Raw genomic sequence first — 20,351 nt, 5'->3', positions numbered from 1 at the left:
GACTGGAGAGCTGGGCAGAGAGGAACCTGATGAGGTTCAGCAAAAGCAAGTGCAGAGTCTTGTGCCTGGGGAAGAATAAGCATATGTATCAATACATGTTAGGGGGTGACCTGCTGGAAAGGACCTCTGCAGAGAAGGACCTGGGTGTCCCAGTGGACAGCAGTTTGGAGCAGGTCAAGGGAGGTGGTCCTCCCCCTCTACTCTGCCTTGTGGAGGCCACATCTGGAATAGTGTGTCCAATTTTGGGCTTCCCAGATCAAAAAAGACAGTGATTTCCTAGAAGGAGTCATGGGGATGACAAAGATGATGAGGAGCATCTCCATTATTAGGAAAGGCTGAGATACCTGGGTCTGTTCAGCCTTGAGAAGAAAAGATTAAGAGGGGATCTGATCAATGTTTATAAAAATTTTAAGTGCAGGTGGCAGTCAGACAAGGCCAGACTTTTCAGTGGTGTGTAGTGATAGGACAAGGAGCAATAGCCAATAACTGGAACATAAGAACTTTCACACAAATATGCAGAAGACCAGTACTTACAACCAGTAAAATGGGAGGCACATACAGAAAGGTCTGTGTCTGCCCCCAGAGAGAGAGAGCAGGAAGGAGACACAGATATTCCAGGAAAGGGAACACAGAACTGCAACAACTGATATGATATTTAAAAGTCAGAAATGGCTCTAAGCCATATATGTGGGGATGAGAAGTACTGCTGTATGGATGCTGTAGTCAGCTCAGCTCTAGCTAGGCACATGTAACAGTGAGAAGGGCAAACTTCCTTCTTTCAGCATATATTGCCTTTTCGTGAAGACCAAATCATGTGAACACACCTGGTGGCATTACATTTCCAAAGCAGGATTATAACCACATTCCTCCATCATCTTATTCTGTGCAACAAACTAAGGACAATGTAGTCAGATAGGCATACTGCATCCCACAAGATGTGTAATGAAGAATCATATACCTTCCCAAAATGATAGAGAGAATCTAGTGATAACTTTCTGACTTTGTGTATGTTCCATTTAATCACAAATGGGAAGAGTTTACTGTAGAAAACAGAGAGCCAATGTGTTAAATGCTTTCCAATTTTTCCCTAAGGGATGGGACCATAATCTATAAATCCCAAGATTTAGATCAGCACGCAGTATGTGGTGGTGAGATCTACTTCCTATTCTCAATTATTCCCCTAGTTTTCATCTGTAGACTTCTATCAAGTCAGTTAAAATACATATCAGTATAAGAAATTAGAAAAGGAGATAACAAATAAATAAATAAATAAATAAAAAAGACACTGAAGCAGTAGCACTGAACAGTGTTAAAAATAAATGTATTTTCACTTCTTAATATTCCATTCCACATTTTTTTTGTATGAAGTCAGCCTTTCTAATTTTTTTGTGAAATATGTATACACTACCACTAAAAATCATTATCAGCAATGAATTATATTTTCTCATCTTAAAAAAAATCTATCTAAAGCTCTGACAAATACATCTGTATAATAAGAAGACCATCATTGATAACAGAATTAGCCTAAATGACTGTCTAATTTACAGATAATGATTTCAGGCTAATTTCATTGAATTCCTGAAGTTCTTCTACACTTTCTGGTGGCTATAGAGGAAATCGAACATGCATAATATATGACCTGACAAAAAAACAAGTAAACCACTTTATTTAAACATCTCTATTTGTCATCAGCCCTACAGCAGTAATGGCATTCTGTCCACTATTTTAATAATGCATATATTGATCAGCTTATCGCAGACCTCCACTACCTCCTCATGGGTGTCCAAAAATTTCTTTGGTTGGAGAAACACAGATTGTTTAAATTGAAAGATGAAAATATAATGAGAAGACAGACTTGTTTTAGTAAAAGTAGTATTAAACTCTGTTATCAGAAAAGCAGATGATTTTGCTTTTAATGATTTTTCAGGAAAAAAAGTGCAGTTAAATGAATTCAAGATGCTTCCCAATCAGAACGCTTTTTAAAAATGGGCCTGGACTTCCATTTTAAAAAGTAGATATCAACTGTGCCACCAGAACATGTTAGTGTGTTGAAGCAGGATTTACATTCCCCATATAGATTACATATAAAAGAGTTTTGAGAGAACTGTTAGTAATAAACTTCTGTATTCATTAAAGCTATTTATGCTGCTAATACAATTCCCACGCAGAAGATGTGGCAAGTCTAAAAAGAATGACAGTAAAAGCAGGCTGCCTGTGGGATGCCTAAATTGCAATCCAGGAAACTATTATCAGTAACATGTACACAGTCATTCATATGATTTTGTTGAAACACTATCATGACTCTTCACAAAGCAAAGCAAACTGCAAGATGAAGAAACAATACTTTGATGAAAAGGAGTGCTTTTGATCACCGATTTAAAGTAAATGCAAAACAAACAAACAAACAATAAAACCCATGTACAGGCTTTGGTGTGACACATTTTTCTTCAGATGCAAAAAATCATCACTATGATTCATATACATGTAAGTTCAAACAAAAAGCAGTTATGTGGGAGTATTGAGGATAAAGTCCAAGGTGCCTTGCCTAAAAACTACCTCACATTTATAATGCAACAATGAATCTGACAGTATATATGTCTGAGAGTTGAAGCTCTCATCTGGCATGGATTCAAGCATTTGAAATTTTCATCTGAATTTTCATCCTACTCTTAAAATTTTTAATGCCAATCTTGGCAACTGGGAGCATTCAAATGGTATGAACAACCTTCTTTTTTTTTTTTTATCTCTGCTATGGATATCTGAGATATTCCAGATGGTCTTCTAAAAGATGGAGGTTAAATAATAAGTTGGTTTTTGTTTGTTTGTTCGTTTTTAAGTTACATTCCTAAAGGAAAAACAAAACATCAGTTTATAAGAAGCTACCCTGCTGAGGTTTTTTCTTCTCTCCAATGAAAAAATTACCTGGGTTCATGTCTGGTTTTAAGTGGCAAAAACAATTTTTCACAGAAAGAAAGATTTTATTGACACAAGAAGACCAAAGCTACAAGCCTGGATCATTTAAAAGATTGGTCAAAGCAGGTAGAAATATAGATTGTTTGCTGAAGACTCATTTCCAGAACAGACATTGATGACAACAACATGAGTAGATTCTTTGACTCAAGTCTGAAATTCGACTACTCTCTACTTTTATGTTCTGAGAACTCGTTTTTTTTGTCAAGGGCCTACAGCTCTTGAAAATTAGCTTTCCACTAGAACTGTGTTCCAGTTTTATGCTAGAGACCTTTACATCTTAGGTGTGAACCTTCCTAACAGTACTTTTCTGATGTTCAGAAATGGACTAAGATGTTCGCTTAGGCACAGTCTTTGTATGTCTGTTTCTCTAAAATAAAACTTTTAGAGTAACAGAAAGTCCACAGTGTCTAGTTAAAAAAAAAAAAAAAAGAGTAGAAAAACCTCAAGCTGCAAACACAGATTTTGTCAAAGACAACCTGAAGTCAGAAGAGTTCTGCACTGATTGTTTTTCCCTCCTTCCCCGTAAGAGATCTCTGAAAAGTAGACAGGGAGACCTAATTTCAAGGATTATATTTTGTTCTTTTTTTTTCCCCACAGGGAACCAGAGCACCTACAGCTAGAAAGGCCTCACATTAAACTACAGATGCTACAGCACAGAAAAAGGAAAGATGTAATATTTCTAAAAGAAACTAAAATGTTCTAGCTTTGATAGAAAGAAGAAATGACTGAGACATGACGACCAAAGATTTGCATCTGTATGTATCCGCATGTGGGAGAGAAGATAATCAAAAAGGAGAAGTGAGAAGGAGACCTAGTTTGTAAAGTCACTTTGCAGCTATTTATAGTACGTTACTTTTATGCAACACTTCTTATCCCTGATAGTTTTAACCACTTATGTTGATTTGTGAGTGACAATCACTTAGTCCATGACTGAATTCTTAACACCTTTGGAATAGCTTACAGAACAACATACAACATTAAAATTTTATGAGCAGTAACTTCTCTAAATGAAAAATTTATTTTGTTTCTCTTGGAGGAAAGGTAATGCTGTCAAGTACTCAAATATGATTCAGATAACAAAAGTTTTGCTGCAACAGTTCTACAGAAATCCTTCTTGAAGTTTTGTTCTAGCTCAAACGTGGCCTTTGGATAAAGGGTTTGAGATAGCGTAAAGTTAAAGCAACATCTATTTTGTTTCTTGCATCCTGAGAGCCTGGTTGGTTGTTGTGGTTTTGAAAATACATCATGGACGCTGCTAGAGCCAGCTGGCTAGAATAGACCTCAGGTATTTCAGAGAGGGAAAGGTAAAAAAGGAGAGTGGTAAAGCCGTGGATATTTTACTGTTTCCACGATAATGCTTAAAGTCCCAAGAAAAGCTTTGTGAGAAATGTCCATCCTACAGACCACCTCTCTGGAAGGAAAACCTAGAAAATGAGACTGTGGTGTTGCCACTACTCTCCATCATTCAGCTACTATGGAAAAACCTTTATCTGCGTGTGCCAAAAGCTAAGCCTGGTTTTATTTAAGATTTGTGGACTTCTCACAGACACTGGATTGCCAGTAACTTAAAGCAGTAAGATACGCCACATGACTTTTCTGAACTCAATATTAGTATTTGCTCCCAAATGTGCCGTTTGAGATTAGGAAGGAAAATTTTTTAAGGAAGTATCTGTAATACAGCTGTATGATGAAAGGAGAAAATACAGGTAGTACAGAGCCGGTTTCATTTTATAGAATAATTTTAGATTTTTCCATGCAATAATAAAAACAGAGATTTAGGAACATCCATAACAATACCCTACGTGTCAAGTTTCAGAAATGGCATTGTGAAATGGTATTATATAGATGCACAGCACATTCTGCAAGGATGATCACTGGGTTTGGAATATGTTTTTCTCTCACACTATCAAGTTGTCTGGAGATGGCATAGCAAATTATGTGCTGTTTACTTGAAACCAGACATTAATTAGTGTGAGACGGATGTGAGCTTGATTCAGCATAGGAATATATACTTAAAGCATGTCTTTCCCACTTAGAAGAAATAATAATAAAACAAAATCTTTGTATGAAGAGTAATTGAGCAGTATTAGGTTATTTAAGGGGTCATTTATCTGGTGAGTTTTCAAAAAATCCCATACAGTGCTGGATTTAAGTTCCTTTTTACCACAAAACCTAGTCTGGACCAGTCTCCATGTGATGTTCTGCCAATGCCTTTCCCGAAGAATTCCTGATGAAATTAGTATGAGTAACAATAACAGCCAGAAACCACAACAGTTTCATGAAGCACAAAGTTGTGTATTATACTGGCACCAGCTACAGTTTTCATTAATGTTCACCAAAACAACAACAACAACAACAAAACAGCAAAACAAACAGGGTTTAAAAATTTACTCATTTACTCATGAAATTTAAATGTCTGATCCAGAAAATAAATAAATAAACAAACAAACAAAAATCAGAACTACTGATTTCATCTTCAAATAACATTGTTAATATCTTATCTTTTCTAACCATGAAACTAACTGCCTATGACAGTTCTATGAAAATATTGTTGGTTTTCAGAAAGCCAAGCAGCTGTAGCAAATACTCCTTTCTCCAACAGAGTGATTTTCTAGCCCGTGTTTGAAAATTTTAGCCAGTGTTATCATGTAAAATTTTGTTAACTCTGAAATGTATTTCAAACAGTATCTCACTTTTTCCAGCATGGACCATGTAATCCAACAGTAAACTTCAAAACAATATGCAACTAATGAAAGATCATTTGAAAAAAATCCTACCCTATGAACATCATTCTGCTTCTGCACAGTGGGAATATCTCCACCAATGGGTGCTTGCTGTTTTAATTCATCCTCCTTCAATTGCAGCCATGCCAAAAGTTCCTGAAGAGAGAGATGTAAACGCTTCCACTGGTCTGTGCTGGCTTCCAAATGAGATCTGAAAGCATGTATTAAATATCAGATGCGTTCAGGAAAAGTGAAAGTTAAAAAAAAAAAATACAAACTTATTTACTGATAAAGATTGTAGTGTTATGTTAACTAGACAACATTTAAATAGCTTCATCAGCTTTGAATCAGACACTGGTATAGTTTTGATTCCACAGCCATGGCTCGAAACAGCAAAACAGTTATGTAGAATTGTTATTCTCACTAAACACGCATAAATACAGCGCAGGACTAGTAAGAGAACAATTTTCCTATCATTTAGGACTCCTAGGGTACTAACCAAAAGGTAGGGAGTACTTTTCAACTCAGCGAAGAGCAAGCATTTCTCTAAACCATTACACAAACCATTCAACCCCACACAAGAATCATGTGGCTGATCACCTTTAAGATAAAATAAGCGATACCATCCTTTCCCCAATAGGAAACTGTTAAAGAAATAGGAACCTCCTATGCTGCACAAAATGTCTGTGCCTTGTGAAATGAGGTATGACTGAAACTAACTGAATCACAGCAAACTTCAGATATACTACCCACTGCGTGCAAACAACTCCACCATAAGACAACCTTATAAGTATTTTCTCTGAGTGTGTGTAAATGCTCTTCTCTCTTAAGACTAACTCTTGGCAACTACTTTCTGTTGGAAGAAAATTTGTCATAAATCTCTGGATTGACAAAAATCTTCAATTTTGCTTATATCATTGGTAATAAGAGCCTGTCCTGCTAGATTTATGAATATGCTGCTACTGTTTAATTGCTGATTGGGAAGAAATACTTAATTCATTCCCACACAACTTAAGAATTCCTTTTAAAAACTCAAATGAAAAGCAGTGTTATATGACAGTAAAACGATATGATACATTTTCTTTGTCTCATTTCTAACTTCCAGCTTTGCTCCTACTGCTGAATGTTGCTGGAGATGAGGGGCAGTGCTGCCTCACAGCAGGCGCTGCAATGCTGGGACAGGCCGGCCTGCAGGCCCCGAGGGCTGAGAAGTTGCAGGGGACCTCTCAAAGCAGCAAGGGGAGAGGAGCAGGGCCACTACATGGGGAGCTGCAGTAAACAACAGCCAGTGGGCCTTTGGAGGGGACACAACCAAGAGCAAACTTTCTGAGTTAGTTAGCTCCAGCCTTCTAAATCCATCCCAGCAAATGCAGCCTTCAATCTCCTCCAGATAAGCGCAGTAACTGGATGTGAATACAAGGAAATGAACTTGGCTTTTCTTGACATCCACCATACACTTTTCCTAGATGAAATGCACTGGACTGTGAAAAGAATGCCCACCTAACCAAGGGACAGGATGACTATTCTGTTCCAGCAGTTCAAAGCTTCCACTGAAAAAGAAGAATCACGGAACTGATGCCTGGGGAACATTTCATCTTTCTGCTCTTACACCTCTTTTGTGCAAGCACTGATATAACTATGATGAAATCTATTCTACACTGTGTGATGGAAAGAAATAGCACAGAGCAGTCAGACTGAGAACAGCCCATTCATTCAGTTCGGTGGCCAGCAATATTTAAATTGAATGTCTTAGGAATTACAAATTGGTTCTTATTTTAGTATTTTAGAAAGGAGTTCTGTTGCTTTGAATCTTTAATGTAACAAGCTAATGCCATACAACCAGCGTTAGTATGTCTGACAGTTAATGACAGCAATACATTGAACTGTAAAAACAGAAAGAAAGAAAATCCCAGGACACCTATATATTTAATTACTGCTATTTGGCTGATTTGCTGTTGATTTTTTTTTTTTCCTCAAACATCACTGCCTTTTGGCAACTTCACGGGTAAAAGACATCTGAAGAAAAAAATCTGAGAGAGATCCTAAAGGACTATATCTTTCTTTTGCTCCTCAGAAAAAATAAAAAGGAATGTCTCTCTCCTTCTTTAGTCACTAATATATTTTCAACCTCACATTCTTCATTTCTTTTTAATGATTGATGTTATGAAGATGGCTTTTGTCATTACACAGACTGACCTCCCTCAGGGCCCAAGCTGAAAAAAGCTAGTATTTCATAAATTACTTTCAAAAACACTGCTGCCTTTTGCTGCCCTCTGAACCAACACACAGCAAATGAGCAAATGAAAAAATGTCCAAGACAGAATGCAATGGAGCTGTGCTGTCTGTTGTGAAAGACACATTTCTGAAGAGAAGTTTTCTGGACAGTTTCTTCTGAAATTGTCAGCCCACTCAAGCCTATATATCCCACTTCATGACTTGTAAAATTACCATTTATTGTACTTTTCCTTGCAAGGAGATTTTCCTCTTACAGGACTATCTGGAGATCTCCTTTTACCCCTGGATTTTATTTGGTAATTTTGCCCACTTTTCAGACGAAAGCAAAAATCTTAAATAACATCTTCTCATTGCAAGGCCATTCTTATTTCTGCACTGGAAATGGCAGTCTCAGAAATAAAGCTTTTCATAAATATAGGTTGTGTAATTACTTTATTACTTGACTCACTGATAAGTCACAACCAACCAATTTAGAAGGGGTACAGTTAGTGTTTAAACATGTTAATCTCTCCTTCTGTAATTACAAAACCTCATCATATGTCTCAAATCCTAATCCCCTACTATCATTTTCACACCAAAAAAAAAACCAAAAAAAAAACCCTAATAATTCTTACAAAGTTAAACCAGCAAAAATCATTTCAAAATGGAGAGAAATAGTGTTATCAGAAACCAGTTTTTACCCTTTTACTGTCACGAGGCAGATGGAATGACTTACACACCAGCTGTAGGCTTTTGATTACAGTCATGTCCTACCTAATGTTTAGAGATTTCTTCCTAAGCTCACTCCATCTGAAGTTCATGTTATCCAGACGTCTCTGCAACAGGACAGCATCCTCTGAGCCTTCCAGGGATCTCAGGATTTTCTGCCCGTTTTCATCCAGGTTGTGGAAGATGTCAGTATGTGCATCAGTTTCTGCCTGTAGATCCTAAGGAAGCAATAAAAAATAACGTGTGATTTTACACAGAATCACAGAAACTACCACTTCTCAAGAGTGGAAAAATCCAGTCCAACACAGAGTCATGATTATGGTTATTCCTCTCCTAGCAATATTGTATAGTAAACACCCTTTCACTTTTGCATGAAGGATGTTTGCACTGAAAGAGGGCCGTCTTTCCATTTGAATCCTACTGAACAAATGTTAATGAATGTTAAAAGTCTAGCATTTGTCAGGCAAGAAAGCAAAGACATATTTACTGTGCTGACAAGGGAAAAACCAACCAACCAACCCCTGGGGATCTCAGGTAAATCTGACCTTCACGTGATAGGTCTTCCTGTGCAACATTTTCAGCTTGAGCTGAGGACTGCAGCACTGCTCCTGTTGCATGGCAGTTCCAAGAAATCTGCGCGTCTGCAGCAGCAAAGCTTTAAAATGCCAAGTTCCCTTACATTCTGTTGACAGAACGCATTTCAGATCACAGACCTCAGCAGTCAATAGCAATAAACAACCACTTTGTGCTGCATCAAAACACTGGTCAGGGCCATGGCTGTAGGAGGGCCTGCAAACAGAAAGGACCCAGAATATGCAACCGGCAGCTCATGTTGAACAGCCAGCTCTTCTTATCACTTTGTAACTGCAGGCCAGCTCTACATTTTGAATTCATTTTTCCCCCTCATTTTCAGCAAGGCTGTTCCTGCCAAGAGAACATTCCTTTGAGAGCTGCCTGGTACCAGCATTCCTGCCTGCCCACGCACTGAATGCAGCCTTTGTGCAGCGGCTGCCTGGCTCACGGACGCTGCGTGCTGCAGCCCCACGAGGTCACAGATTCACTCACAGAGAGCAATGGCGGAACCATGCTCTTCAAGCTGAACAACAATAAAAATAATAATTTAAATAAAATATACACAACCGTGCACACTCTCTATATGTAACCACAACTGCGCAAAAATACTGCTATTTTGATACAAAGTGCACTGGTCAAGTGAATAAATCCCATTTTCATGTGGGATGCTTAGGCAATAGGAGCTCTGGCTGTGGTTTCTTGCTGCTTGAAATGGGAGCGCTGGGGGATGAAGTATGAAAGGTGAAATGATTGACAGCCTTTGAGGGATGACCCAGAGCCAACTGATCATCACAGACAGACCCCAATGGAAACTTCTTCTAATTTGCTTTAGAAGCGTGACTTTGAAGGAGGGAAGCACACAACTTGCCTACTTGGTGTGTTCCTAATTGAATTGGTTTGATTTGATATTTTAAGTGCAATGTTAGCAGCACTGAATCATAAGTAGATTGTCCTTGCTCACTTACTGCTGTTCCAAGTGACATTTGCTGTACTTTGCTGGATACTTACTTTGTGCACAGCAGTAACTACCACCATACTTGGAACAATTTCAAGGAGGGCAAGGCATGTCTGCAGCACAGTATAGGAGTTCTCATCCAGCTATTTTACTTTATCTATGTTCATCCTGGCAGTAAAATCGGAATGAGTTTGGAATACACCAGAAGTAATTCAGCAGAACACAGTCATTACTATAAATATTGTAGTTTTTGATTGATGTTAAATACTCACGGAAATGAGGTAGCTTTGTTAGCACTGGAACTATATGTGGCATCTGTAGTTCTAATCTAAGAATGGAAATTTCATCATGTGACCTAATGCTTAGGCTGGGAATTGAAAGAGCTAGCAGAACTTTCCCCCCCCCCCCCCCCCCCCTTTCTCTCTCTCTCTCTTTCTTTTAATTGGTAGAGGGAAGCTTGTAACATATCTATAAACTTGGGAAAAGCAAATTCAGCCCTCAAAAGAAAGACAAAGGATTCATAGAGTCAACAGAATAAGCAAAAATCCCACATTTTGCTAACGACAATTGGGAGGTGTTTAAACATGTAAGGGACTTTACAGAAAGACAGTTGAGAGTTGCACAGTTGATACATTTATATGTTTATATAAACACACATATGTTCCTACTCTCAATGAATATATAAAAGTTTTATGTAGAGTCTTAGATTATAAAGGCAAACAATTTTCCAGAATTATTCCTGTTTCAATTTAAACATATGTTTCAGAGAAGCAATCTGTTCTGATTTTTAAAGATGGAATTATTAAGGTACATAAACGTGAATGTTATTTCAGGTGTGAATGCCCTCACTTGAAAATTTGTCCTTTATTTCAATTCTGAATGCTGATAGATTCAGCTTCCAACCTCTATATTTTATTTATGTTTGCTGAAGAGTACTCTATTACTAAATTACATTGTCTTCATGCATGCATTTAGAGATTTTAAGTCAGTCTTGAGATTAAGCACCACAAAACTAAGGAAATAGGAAACAATAATGGGAAAGAATAAAGTTCACAGTAAAAAAGTTCCCTTTAAATATCTGCATAAGTCTAAGGTCCTTCCATATTTCAAAACAGATAAATCTACTACCAAATTAAAGAATTATCATATTTAGTACCTGTTGCACAGAATCACAGAATCACAGAGTGACTTAGGTTGGAAGAGACTTTAACAATCATCAAGCTCCAAACCACCTGCCATGGGCAGGGTTGCCAACCACAAGAAAATTCTTAGTTTGTAGGGTTGCAATGGAAACAGTTGCCTATTCCTCAGCAAGGACAACATGAAATACATCACATAACTATTTACAGTAAGAAACTGTCAAATCTATGCCTTTTTCATACTTTATCATACATATCCTACTTTTTAACTCAAAATTAATACACTTCCACGCTTTTCTTTCATAGTCTAGACATTACATGCTTTTCTCCTCACACATAGATATTTCTCAAAATGAAATCAAGTTGTATCCTTTCAGAATACTACTGAATACCACAATCAAACTGGACAGTTAGGTAAATATGTGATGAGCGCAGAAACTGAAGTCCTCTATATAGCTTACTATTCAAGAACTTAGTCCAGATTATCTGTCTAAACTGCACAATTTCTAATAATCCTAAAAGTATCCCAGCTATCTGGGAAACATGCTCAGCGGCTAACAAGACAACGGAGGCATTCGCTCTGTTTCGGTTTGTGCATTTCAGATCTTTTCTTTGTGACACCTTGTCCCTAGAGAAGCACAGTGCACATAAGAAAAATATACATCTCTTATTTGTTTTCTGAAATAAGTAATTTCTATGTTTGAAAAATAGAGGTTAAAGATAAATGTGAACTAGATCCTTTTTCTTGACAAGAATAAAGCAGGAGTATTTTATCTTATAAAATGCTATTTATTTGCAAAAGCATACTGTTATTACACATCATACCCAGAAGCATAGATTATAGACTAAGTATAGACTATTTACTTTACTTCATCTTTTCCACTGTATTCAAGCACATGTAGGAAATGCAGAGGATGAAAATCAATCGTGCTATATTTCTGCTGAGTTACTGCTGGACTTAAGTTACTCTGTACACTGTTTTTGTTGAAGTGGTTACTACTGAAGCTATGTCAAAATAGATTCCCATAAAAAGAGCAGGTAGCAAAATCAAATACAAACAACAACAACAACAACAACAACAAAAAGACACTGTCTATAGTAACTCAATGATGAGTACTGATTATTAGCCTAAGTTAATTTTCAAATCTCCACATCCACCTTTATTATTTTTTTTTTTTGAAGCTCACTTGGAGTGAGCTCACCTGCTTAGAAGGAACTGTCCACGCATCAATGGCAGATATGCCTAGGAGTTGCAGAGTAAAATTTTCCTTTTATTAAGAGGAATTATAGAGTTGGATGATAAAACGTACTGTAAGATTTGTTCATAGTAACCTTGTTGATTAGATATTACAGGTTTCCACGCATTTAAAAATGCGTGTTCACCTCCTCATAAGGCACAGAAAATATCTAGTACTCCTATTTAACATTTCTATTCATAATCTATCTAGTATTTCTATTAGTAATCTATTTAGCATTTCCCTGTAAAGAATTCAGTTTTAGATCAAAGGTCAAAAGACATTTTCATAAATAGCATAGCGACCATCTTAAATTGTGTATATTTTATTACTGTTGAGCAGTATTTGAAACTATAAGACATTCAGCAACGTAAGACTAAGAATGACAATACCTATGATAATTCCACATAGCAGAGATATTCCTTTAAGAATTCAGAAAGATTGGGGGTATTTTATCAGAAATAATAAACAAATCACCATTAAAAACCTCTGTAGCTGACATGCAGTATACTGGCAAAATATATGAAGGACACGGCACATAGTAAATTATGCCATTATTTTGGCACAAGATCAGAAATGAGTTGGTAGGCTGAAAGTAAAATGAAGTTCTAGAAAGAAGGAATTAGTTACACTGGTTGGACTATACAAGAGGCAGACTAAGACATGGAAATTAATGCAGCACAGCTGACAAAACATTTATCTTTATACAAGGTAGAAACAAAATTAATTATGTAATAAAGAAATTAAAGCACTTAAATCCTCCTCTACAAAATCAGCTCTGTCCTTGAAATTGTGCTTTTCATTTCCAATGAATCACTTTACATTTTCTAGTTACCATACATGGGATTAATTGAGTAAGAAGGCTCTGAAAATTAAAGACAGTACCATCTGATTAAAGGAAATCAGCACAGGGGGAAAAACTTGTCTCTATTGTTAGTAATTGAAAAAAAACCAGAACCGTCAGTCTGTATAATTCTGTACATGTACTCAAAGCATCAGTAATTCAGTCCTCTGCGGCTATGCATTACTCAGAAGTACGGTACTGCATAGTACTAAGGTTCTGTAATGCTAGTACTGAATGAGTGTAAAAGTTAGTGAAAATGAATTGAAAATTCTAGGTCCGTATAATTCTTCCCACAGAAGGGGTGGTCAAGCATTGGAACAGGCTGCCCATGGAGGTGGTAGAGTCGTCATCCCTGGAGGTATTTAAGAAGTGTGTGGATATGGCACTGAGGGACATGGTGTAGCACTGGACTTGTAGTGTGGATGGCTGGACCTGATCTTAAGGTCTTTTTCCAACAACAACAAAATATGATTCCCTTCATCCCCTCTTTAAAATACAACTTTGAGTAAAACCTTATTTTTTTTATCTTTTTATGGTGATTTCAAAAAGCCCCAAGAATGTAGGTTTCTTTCTAGCTTTATCTCACATTCTCATTGGTGCCTATAGAAGGCAGATCTGACAAACTTACTGTTTTGAGCCAGTATTTGTTGTTCGCTTGTTTTTCTTCTGACAATACTGCTGAGCAAAGCACATAATAAAGAACAGGAATCTGCTCTCTGGACTTAGATGGCACAAAATATCACTTACAGCCTGGCACAGCCTCTGAATTTTACCAACAGGGGATCTCAGCTGGTATAATCAAAAAAAGTTCAGTCTTCAATGTCTTTTACCTCCTTAAGGCTTCCACGGATGTAAGAACTGCAGTCACGGTCTGTAGGACTATTTTCCAGCTCTGTGCAGCACAGCTTAGCTACCTTAGGGACCAGATGTCAGCTTAAACATTTTACTTGCTTTTACTCAGCTACATACTTAAACTCCTGTAGGTCTCCTATTCTACCTAGTGCACTAAAAAAAAATAATAATAATAATAAAAAAATCCATGAATATTGGACATCTTTCAGGATCAGGGCTTATTCTTTTGTCTGCTAGACAGAGGAATGGTTTTGGGGGTGATATAGTTCTGGAGATGTTGTATTAATGGCTACAGCACAGTAAGTCCAATACATTTTAAATACAAGAGGTAGACAGTGTAAGATGCACTTGATCTATTTCTTTTGTTCCTCGAAAGACCATGTCATTTTGCACTACTCTCTATGACCATCTGTTTTGGTGAGCTAGTCAATACTTTCAAAGTATTTGACCAGGAAAAACAATATATTTTTTTAAATAGAAGAGGTTGAAAAGACTGTGTTTTAGACTAATGCTAGAACAAAACACTTTCTTCTACTTTGCAAGACACTACAGGTCCAACTGGAGTAAATCCTATTAAATGAAGAACCAGTTATCTTTTTCTATCTTTTTTCTTTTAGATCAAAATACAACTAATCCAAGTAAGATTCTGGGAACAATTTTGTACCCAAACAATCTAACAGTCATAAATACAATTTTTTCTGCCACTATACAAACCATCTGAGCTCACACAACCAAGTTCTGTTAAAGTGAACAAAGTGGTAAAGAAGCTCGCAGTCCTTCTGTCAAGATTTTAAATCATTTGAGAGGGGTAATCCTCCCCCTCTGCTGTGGTGAGGTCACATACAGAGTACCATGTCCAGTTCTGGGCTCCCCAGTAAAAAGAGAGACATGAACATCTAGAGAGGGTCCAGTGGAAGACTACAAAGATAATGAGGGACCCGGAGCATCTTTCTTACTAAGAAAGGCTGAGAGAGCTGGGACTGTTCAGTTTCAAGAAGACTGAGCAGAGATATTCTCAATGTATGCAAATATCTGAAAGAAGTTGTCAAGAGGATGGGGTGAGGCTCTTTTCAGCAGTGCGCAGTAACAGGATAATAGGGAATGGGCATAAACTGAAACACAGGATATTCTGCCTAAATGTGATGAAAAGGTTCTTTACTGTGAGTGACTGAGCATTGGTACGGGTTACCCAGAGAAGCTGTGGAATATCCATCTCTGGAGATATTAAAAAACACCCTCATCCACACCCCCAGTTGCAATCCTATGTAATATACTCCAGGTGACCCTGCTTGAACACGGGGTTGGACCAGATGGACTACAGAGGTCCCTTCCAACCTCAGCCATTCTGTGATTCTGTGTACTTCCAGTCCAGAAACAGAAATTTGGTTGGGTCTTAGAATGGAAGCGTTTACTGAGTAATTTCCATAATGATAAAAACTTTCCTAATTAGACACAAAATGTAATTAAAGGGCAGATTTACTGAGTTAAAAGCATTGTTGTGAAATGGCTATACATCATCATGCCATGAAGTCTCCTATTCAGCTAGCCTATGGCATGACCCCAATTCCAGTCTGGTATGATTACATCTCTAAGTTTCATGCTAATGACTTGATTAAAAAGAAAGATAAAAAGGTCTTTTTCTATTGGGAAGATAAGCTTATGAATTTCATTAAGGCATTTCTAGGTTCCCAACACTATTTTCAAGATAACAAAACATAAGAGTTAGTTCTCTGGCAGAGAAGCAAATGTTGATGAGTGGAAGCTTAAAGGATAACATTTCCTTGCAGAAAACAATCTGTATAAGCTACCTCTATTATAACACCTCTGTTATAGTTTTAAATTCTAGGTGTCCCAAAAATAAGAAAGGAACAAAATTCACATTAGCAAATTGGACCCTGTCTTCAGAAAAGATAAAGATTCCTAATCTTTAAGATTAGGAATACAACTTTCAGTTTAGGTTACATTCCAGTGATTGCAGAATGGCACAGCCAATGATACACTGACTGTCTTGCTGAAAGACAGTGAAAAAAAACATGCTGTGGGATTCTTAACTTTCACTAACAGCAGTCTTCCTCAGCAAGGGAGAGTAGCTGTAAGAGCAACAACTCAATCATTTGAACATGTGCTCAAGTTTTTATTATGCAGATCCTCCTTCACAGGACTGGCTTTTCAGACATAGCACAAGGCCTTGCACTTCTCCTTTGTTCAAAGGGAAGTAATCAAATAAATTTTTATGAGACCTCTAGAAATTAATTTGTATTCAACAGTAATTAAATATAAATTGTTAAATAATTTCATGTGATTTATGAGAGTTTGCAGATTTTTTCATGTGCTTCTGAAAGACTGAAGTACAACTATTTTTATTCACATTTAATGAAAATACAAATAAATAGATAAAGAAATTAATCTTTCAACATACAAAGCTTTCTATGCTTATAGACATATCTTCACACCAGATTTGATTTATCTTGCCATTAGATTAGACAAATATAAACTACTCTGGTAATAGAAACTTTAATAGCATTTTTTCCCATTTATTTATTTACCTTGTCCTTATATCTACCGTGGAAATCTTGATCAGGAAGAAACTTCAGGTTAGTTTGAGGTTACAGCAAGGCTGAAAAAATTCCAAGTTGCCACAGCAATGAAGCACTTAAAGTATGATGTAAATATATAGTGTTTATTTTACTACCCTAGCCTGTTCTTAATGACCTTTCAAGTAAACAAATACAAGACAAACAAAGCAGCCATGTTAAAGTGGGAGCTGCAAGTGTTCTGCAGAAAATCAGCCATCTCTACTGAGACATATGAGATTAGATATCCGATTGTGAAAACTGAATTTGAAAGTTAGGCAAGTTAGGAGGGAAATGCCATAAATGTGCATGTGCTTGTATACAGAATTTCCTGAAAGTAATACCATTAGGGTCATTACAAACTAACACTGTTCTCTAGGTTTCAGAATGTAGCCTACTCCCAACAAATACCTGACCCTGGTACTTCACTGAATGTCAGATTCCATTACACCTGTCCATTCTGTCAGCACACTCATGCTGTCAAGCTTTCAGCAATTTATTTATTTACTTATTTGCAGCAAAATAATCATGCTGTTACTTTCAGCATGTCTAATTTCACCCTCTCCCCATTTGTCAGAGGCAAAACAGTAGCAGCACAAAGGCAGCACCATCCTCTGCAGGAACATTTACTTCCACTCAGTTACTCAGGCAATGTCTGAAAGTCCTGTTGGATAATTTGGAGAGCATCTACCTCTATTAGTTCCACTGACATCTCAGTGCTTCCAATTAATACTGATTTTCTCTTACACCTAGCAGCCAGAAAGGCTGAACAGCACAACTGTCTGAAAGTCTGGAGAAAAAAAAAAAAATTAGGAAAGAAAAAAGGACAAGGGTTACTTCTTTGTCACCCATAGTGAAATATACCTGAAATTTGCTAATTATACATGACTGTTCCAAGGAGAAGAACTATTTGTTTATAAGACTGTAAAGTTGTTTCACAGAAAAGACTCTAAGGTTTCAGTGCACCAGCACATAGCCATTAGACACCTTGACTTTACTACCTACAGAATTCAGGTATACTTTCACCCTTCCACAAATACACGAACATATATAAAATTCTCTTCCAAACTTCTTCAAAATGACAATTTTTTTTTACATATCACCTTAATTCCTTCTGCCTCAAATACTTCTTTAAACATCTTTTCTTTTCAAAATAAACTCCGGCATTTCAGTTTTTTTGTTAGCAAAATCTTTGATGCCTGGAGAAAAATAATTGGTACATCAGTTTCATAACATGACGTTATACTAATTAAAACAACATAAACTCTTCCTAAAACTCAAAAGAGAGCAACACAGAATATGAAGCAGAAACTACAGGCCTCATACATTATGCATTATGAAAATTGATTCATGCAGAACAAAAATTTTAATGGTTTTAAGGCTCCTCTAAAAGTCAGCATTGTTTCAAAGATAATGAGATTTCAATTTGGAATTTACACAGTTTCAGGTGTTACTCTTTAATGAGGTGCAAGACCTGTTGCAGTTAACTGTTCTTTATCAAGACCAGGCTAAGTGAGACCCAGTGGGAATGCTGGAAAAGCTCCAGTATCTCTGAACACACTTGTGTCAAATCCTCTTTACTCGAGGTGTTCTGAGGCAAGCTCAGGAAAGACAGAAGTAGAAGGGCAAAAGTACATTTAATCTTATAATCTTTTTCGTTTTCAGTGGGAATAGAGATGGTGCTACCATGGTTTTGGGATTTATGTTTTAAGGAAGAGATGTCAGAAAACTTCCCATATAGAAATATGCCTTGTGGCATTCAGGCATTGGGAAAATTATTCAAATCCTTTGATGTCAGATTTTCCAGTTACCACAAAATAGAATTCACTGGGTGCTGGGTGGTACACCCACTAACACTGGGCATGCACATGGTTTAGACTGCCACGAGACAAGTTAATTTTATCTTCCTGATGACATGCCTACTGCAGCCTCACTCAGTTCACACACCTGGTGAGGAGGCCGTAAGTCAAAGGAACCAACCATGGGATTATGGCACCTCTCTGTGAGAGAAAACCCTCCTTTAAAGGCCATGATGGGTTGAACTACAAAGGTTCAAGTAGTCCTAAGGATTTATGCCAAAAGGGTTGGTATGGTGCCAAAAGCTGTTGAGCCAGAATAGATTCAGAAAGGAGTTGCAACTATCTGCAGTCCACTGCAGGCCTTTGATGGCCATGGTGCTACAGACTCCCTCAGTGGTTTTCTTTTGATCCTCTGACATGAAATCCTCAGGTGCCCATTTATACTAACCCCCATCACAACACCAGGACTTTCACCTTTAAGCCAGTACTGTGCTTCCATTAAAGCCCAAACACTAAAAAAATACAATTTACAATGCACAGCATTACGTCTGCTCTATTTGTTGTCACTGCTGACAAGATATTTAACACTACTGTATTTGTGAGGAATTAGACTTAAGGGGAAAAAAAAAGTCTCATCCCTTCTGATATTCAACTCAAAGAAATCCCAGCACTTTTGGTTTTCACAGAATAACCTGTACCAAAGGCAGATGTATCCAGAAGTATGCACTAATCTGAAATACTTTGGATGATATAACACTTGTTGTTATATCTGCCCCTGCCCCCAAACACTGCCCCCAAAATAAAGAAATAATGGGGAAAAGTTCAGAAGCCAAAAAAAAAAAAAAAATTTTTGAACAAAATTTGTTAAAATAACAATTTTAACTATCAAATGGTGTATCTGTGGCAAAGCAAAATCATATTTTGTTGCACCCTAAAAAGCAAAGTCAAGTAGGATACATGTGCTAAGGGATTTCTGAATAAGTTTTCCATCCAGAAAACAATTACTTGGTGTTTTTTCAGAGTTTTCTAGCAAGATGCACTCACTCCCACAGTAAATAAAATACAGTTAAATGGTAAAAATGGTTAAAATAACAAATGCCACTTAAAGAAAAACATCACCAATAAATTCTTACATAGAAATTACAGACTTTTTTTTTTTTTTTTTAATCTCAACCTGTTTACTTATTCACTTCTTTTTCTGGAGAAATGCTATTTTGGAGAGAAAACAAACCTCTGTTCATATCTTTCACTTTGATGTTAAAAAAAAAATTCAATTTACTGACTCTCATATTCCTAATTTGAAAAAAAAAAAAAAAACCCACATATACTCATTCCCTCTATCTTCTGCAATTCTTCTAAAAAGTAAAAATAGAAAATCATTATCATACTAAAAATTAAATAATTTTCTTTTAGAGGCTATCTGGAGAAATCATATATACATTTTCATTTTGATCTACATAGGAAAAATCAGGTCCAAGATCTGCATATAGAGATAACTACCCAGAACCACTATATTAATTATCTTTCAAGGCTTGTAAGTATCTCAATGGAGAGAAAATGAAATCCTACATGAATTTTGTCCCACACAAAGATTTATAATAGCAAAAACAAGATCACAATCACAATGAGAGAGACAATATAGATAACATTACAGAAATCAGGCAAAAGTAGTTACTTTTTTTACACTATTCAGTTTTCTGTGTCAAAACCAAGAAATCCAAGGAAAAGTGAAATATATATCT

The 20,351-nt window shown here is 36.8% G+C and overlaps 1 protein-coding gene across 32 annotated transcripts in view; it reads right to left on the bottom strand.

Annotated features, from left to right (window-relative positions):
• Window positions 1–20,351, bottom strand: part of DMD (dystrophin) — a 1,163,614-nt gene that overhangs the window by 181,010 nt on the left and 962,253 nt on the right. For 30 of the 32 annotated variants that reach the window (XR_006934806.1, XR_006934864.1, XR_006934881.1 and 27 more), the window contains 2 exons: window positions 8,685–8,857; window positions 5,751–5,907 (listed from right to left, as the gene is read on the bottom strand). Coding sequence is in view for 29 of the 32 variants with exons in the window: in XM_046919009.1 (XP_046774965.1) it covers window positions 5,751–5,907; window positions 8,685–8,857 (330 nt within the window). In the remaining 3 variants the exon portion in view is untranslated. Of the gene's footprint in view, window positions 1–5,750; window positions 5,908–8,684; window positions 8,858–9,184; window positions 9,356–20,351 lie in introns of those variants that run through there. The other 2 variants (XM_046919640.1, XM_046919655.1) reach the window with 1 other exon arrangement.

Source organism: Gallus gallus, chromosome 1 (assembly GCF_016699485.2).
Source record: "Gallus gallus isolate bGalGal1 chromosome 1, bGalGal1.mat.broiler.GRCg7b, whole genome shotgun sequence".
NCBI lineage: Eukaryota > Metazoa > Chordata > Aves > Galliformes > Phasianidae > Gallus > Gallus gallus.
The sequence above is the reverse complement of the archived record's forward strand: the minus strand, read 5'-3'. Positions and strand labels throughout refer to the sequence as shown.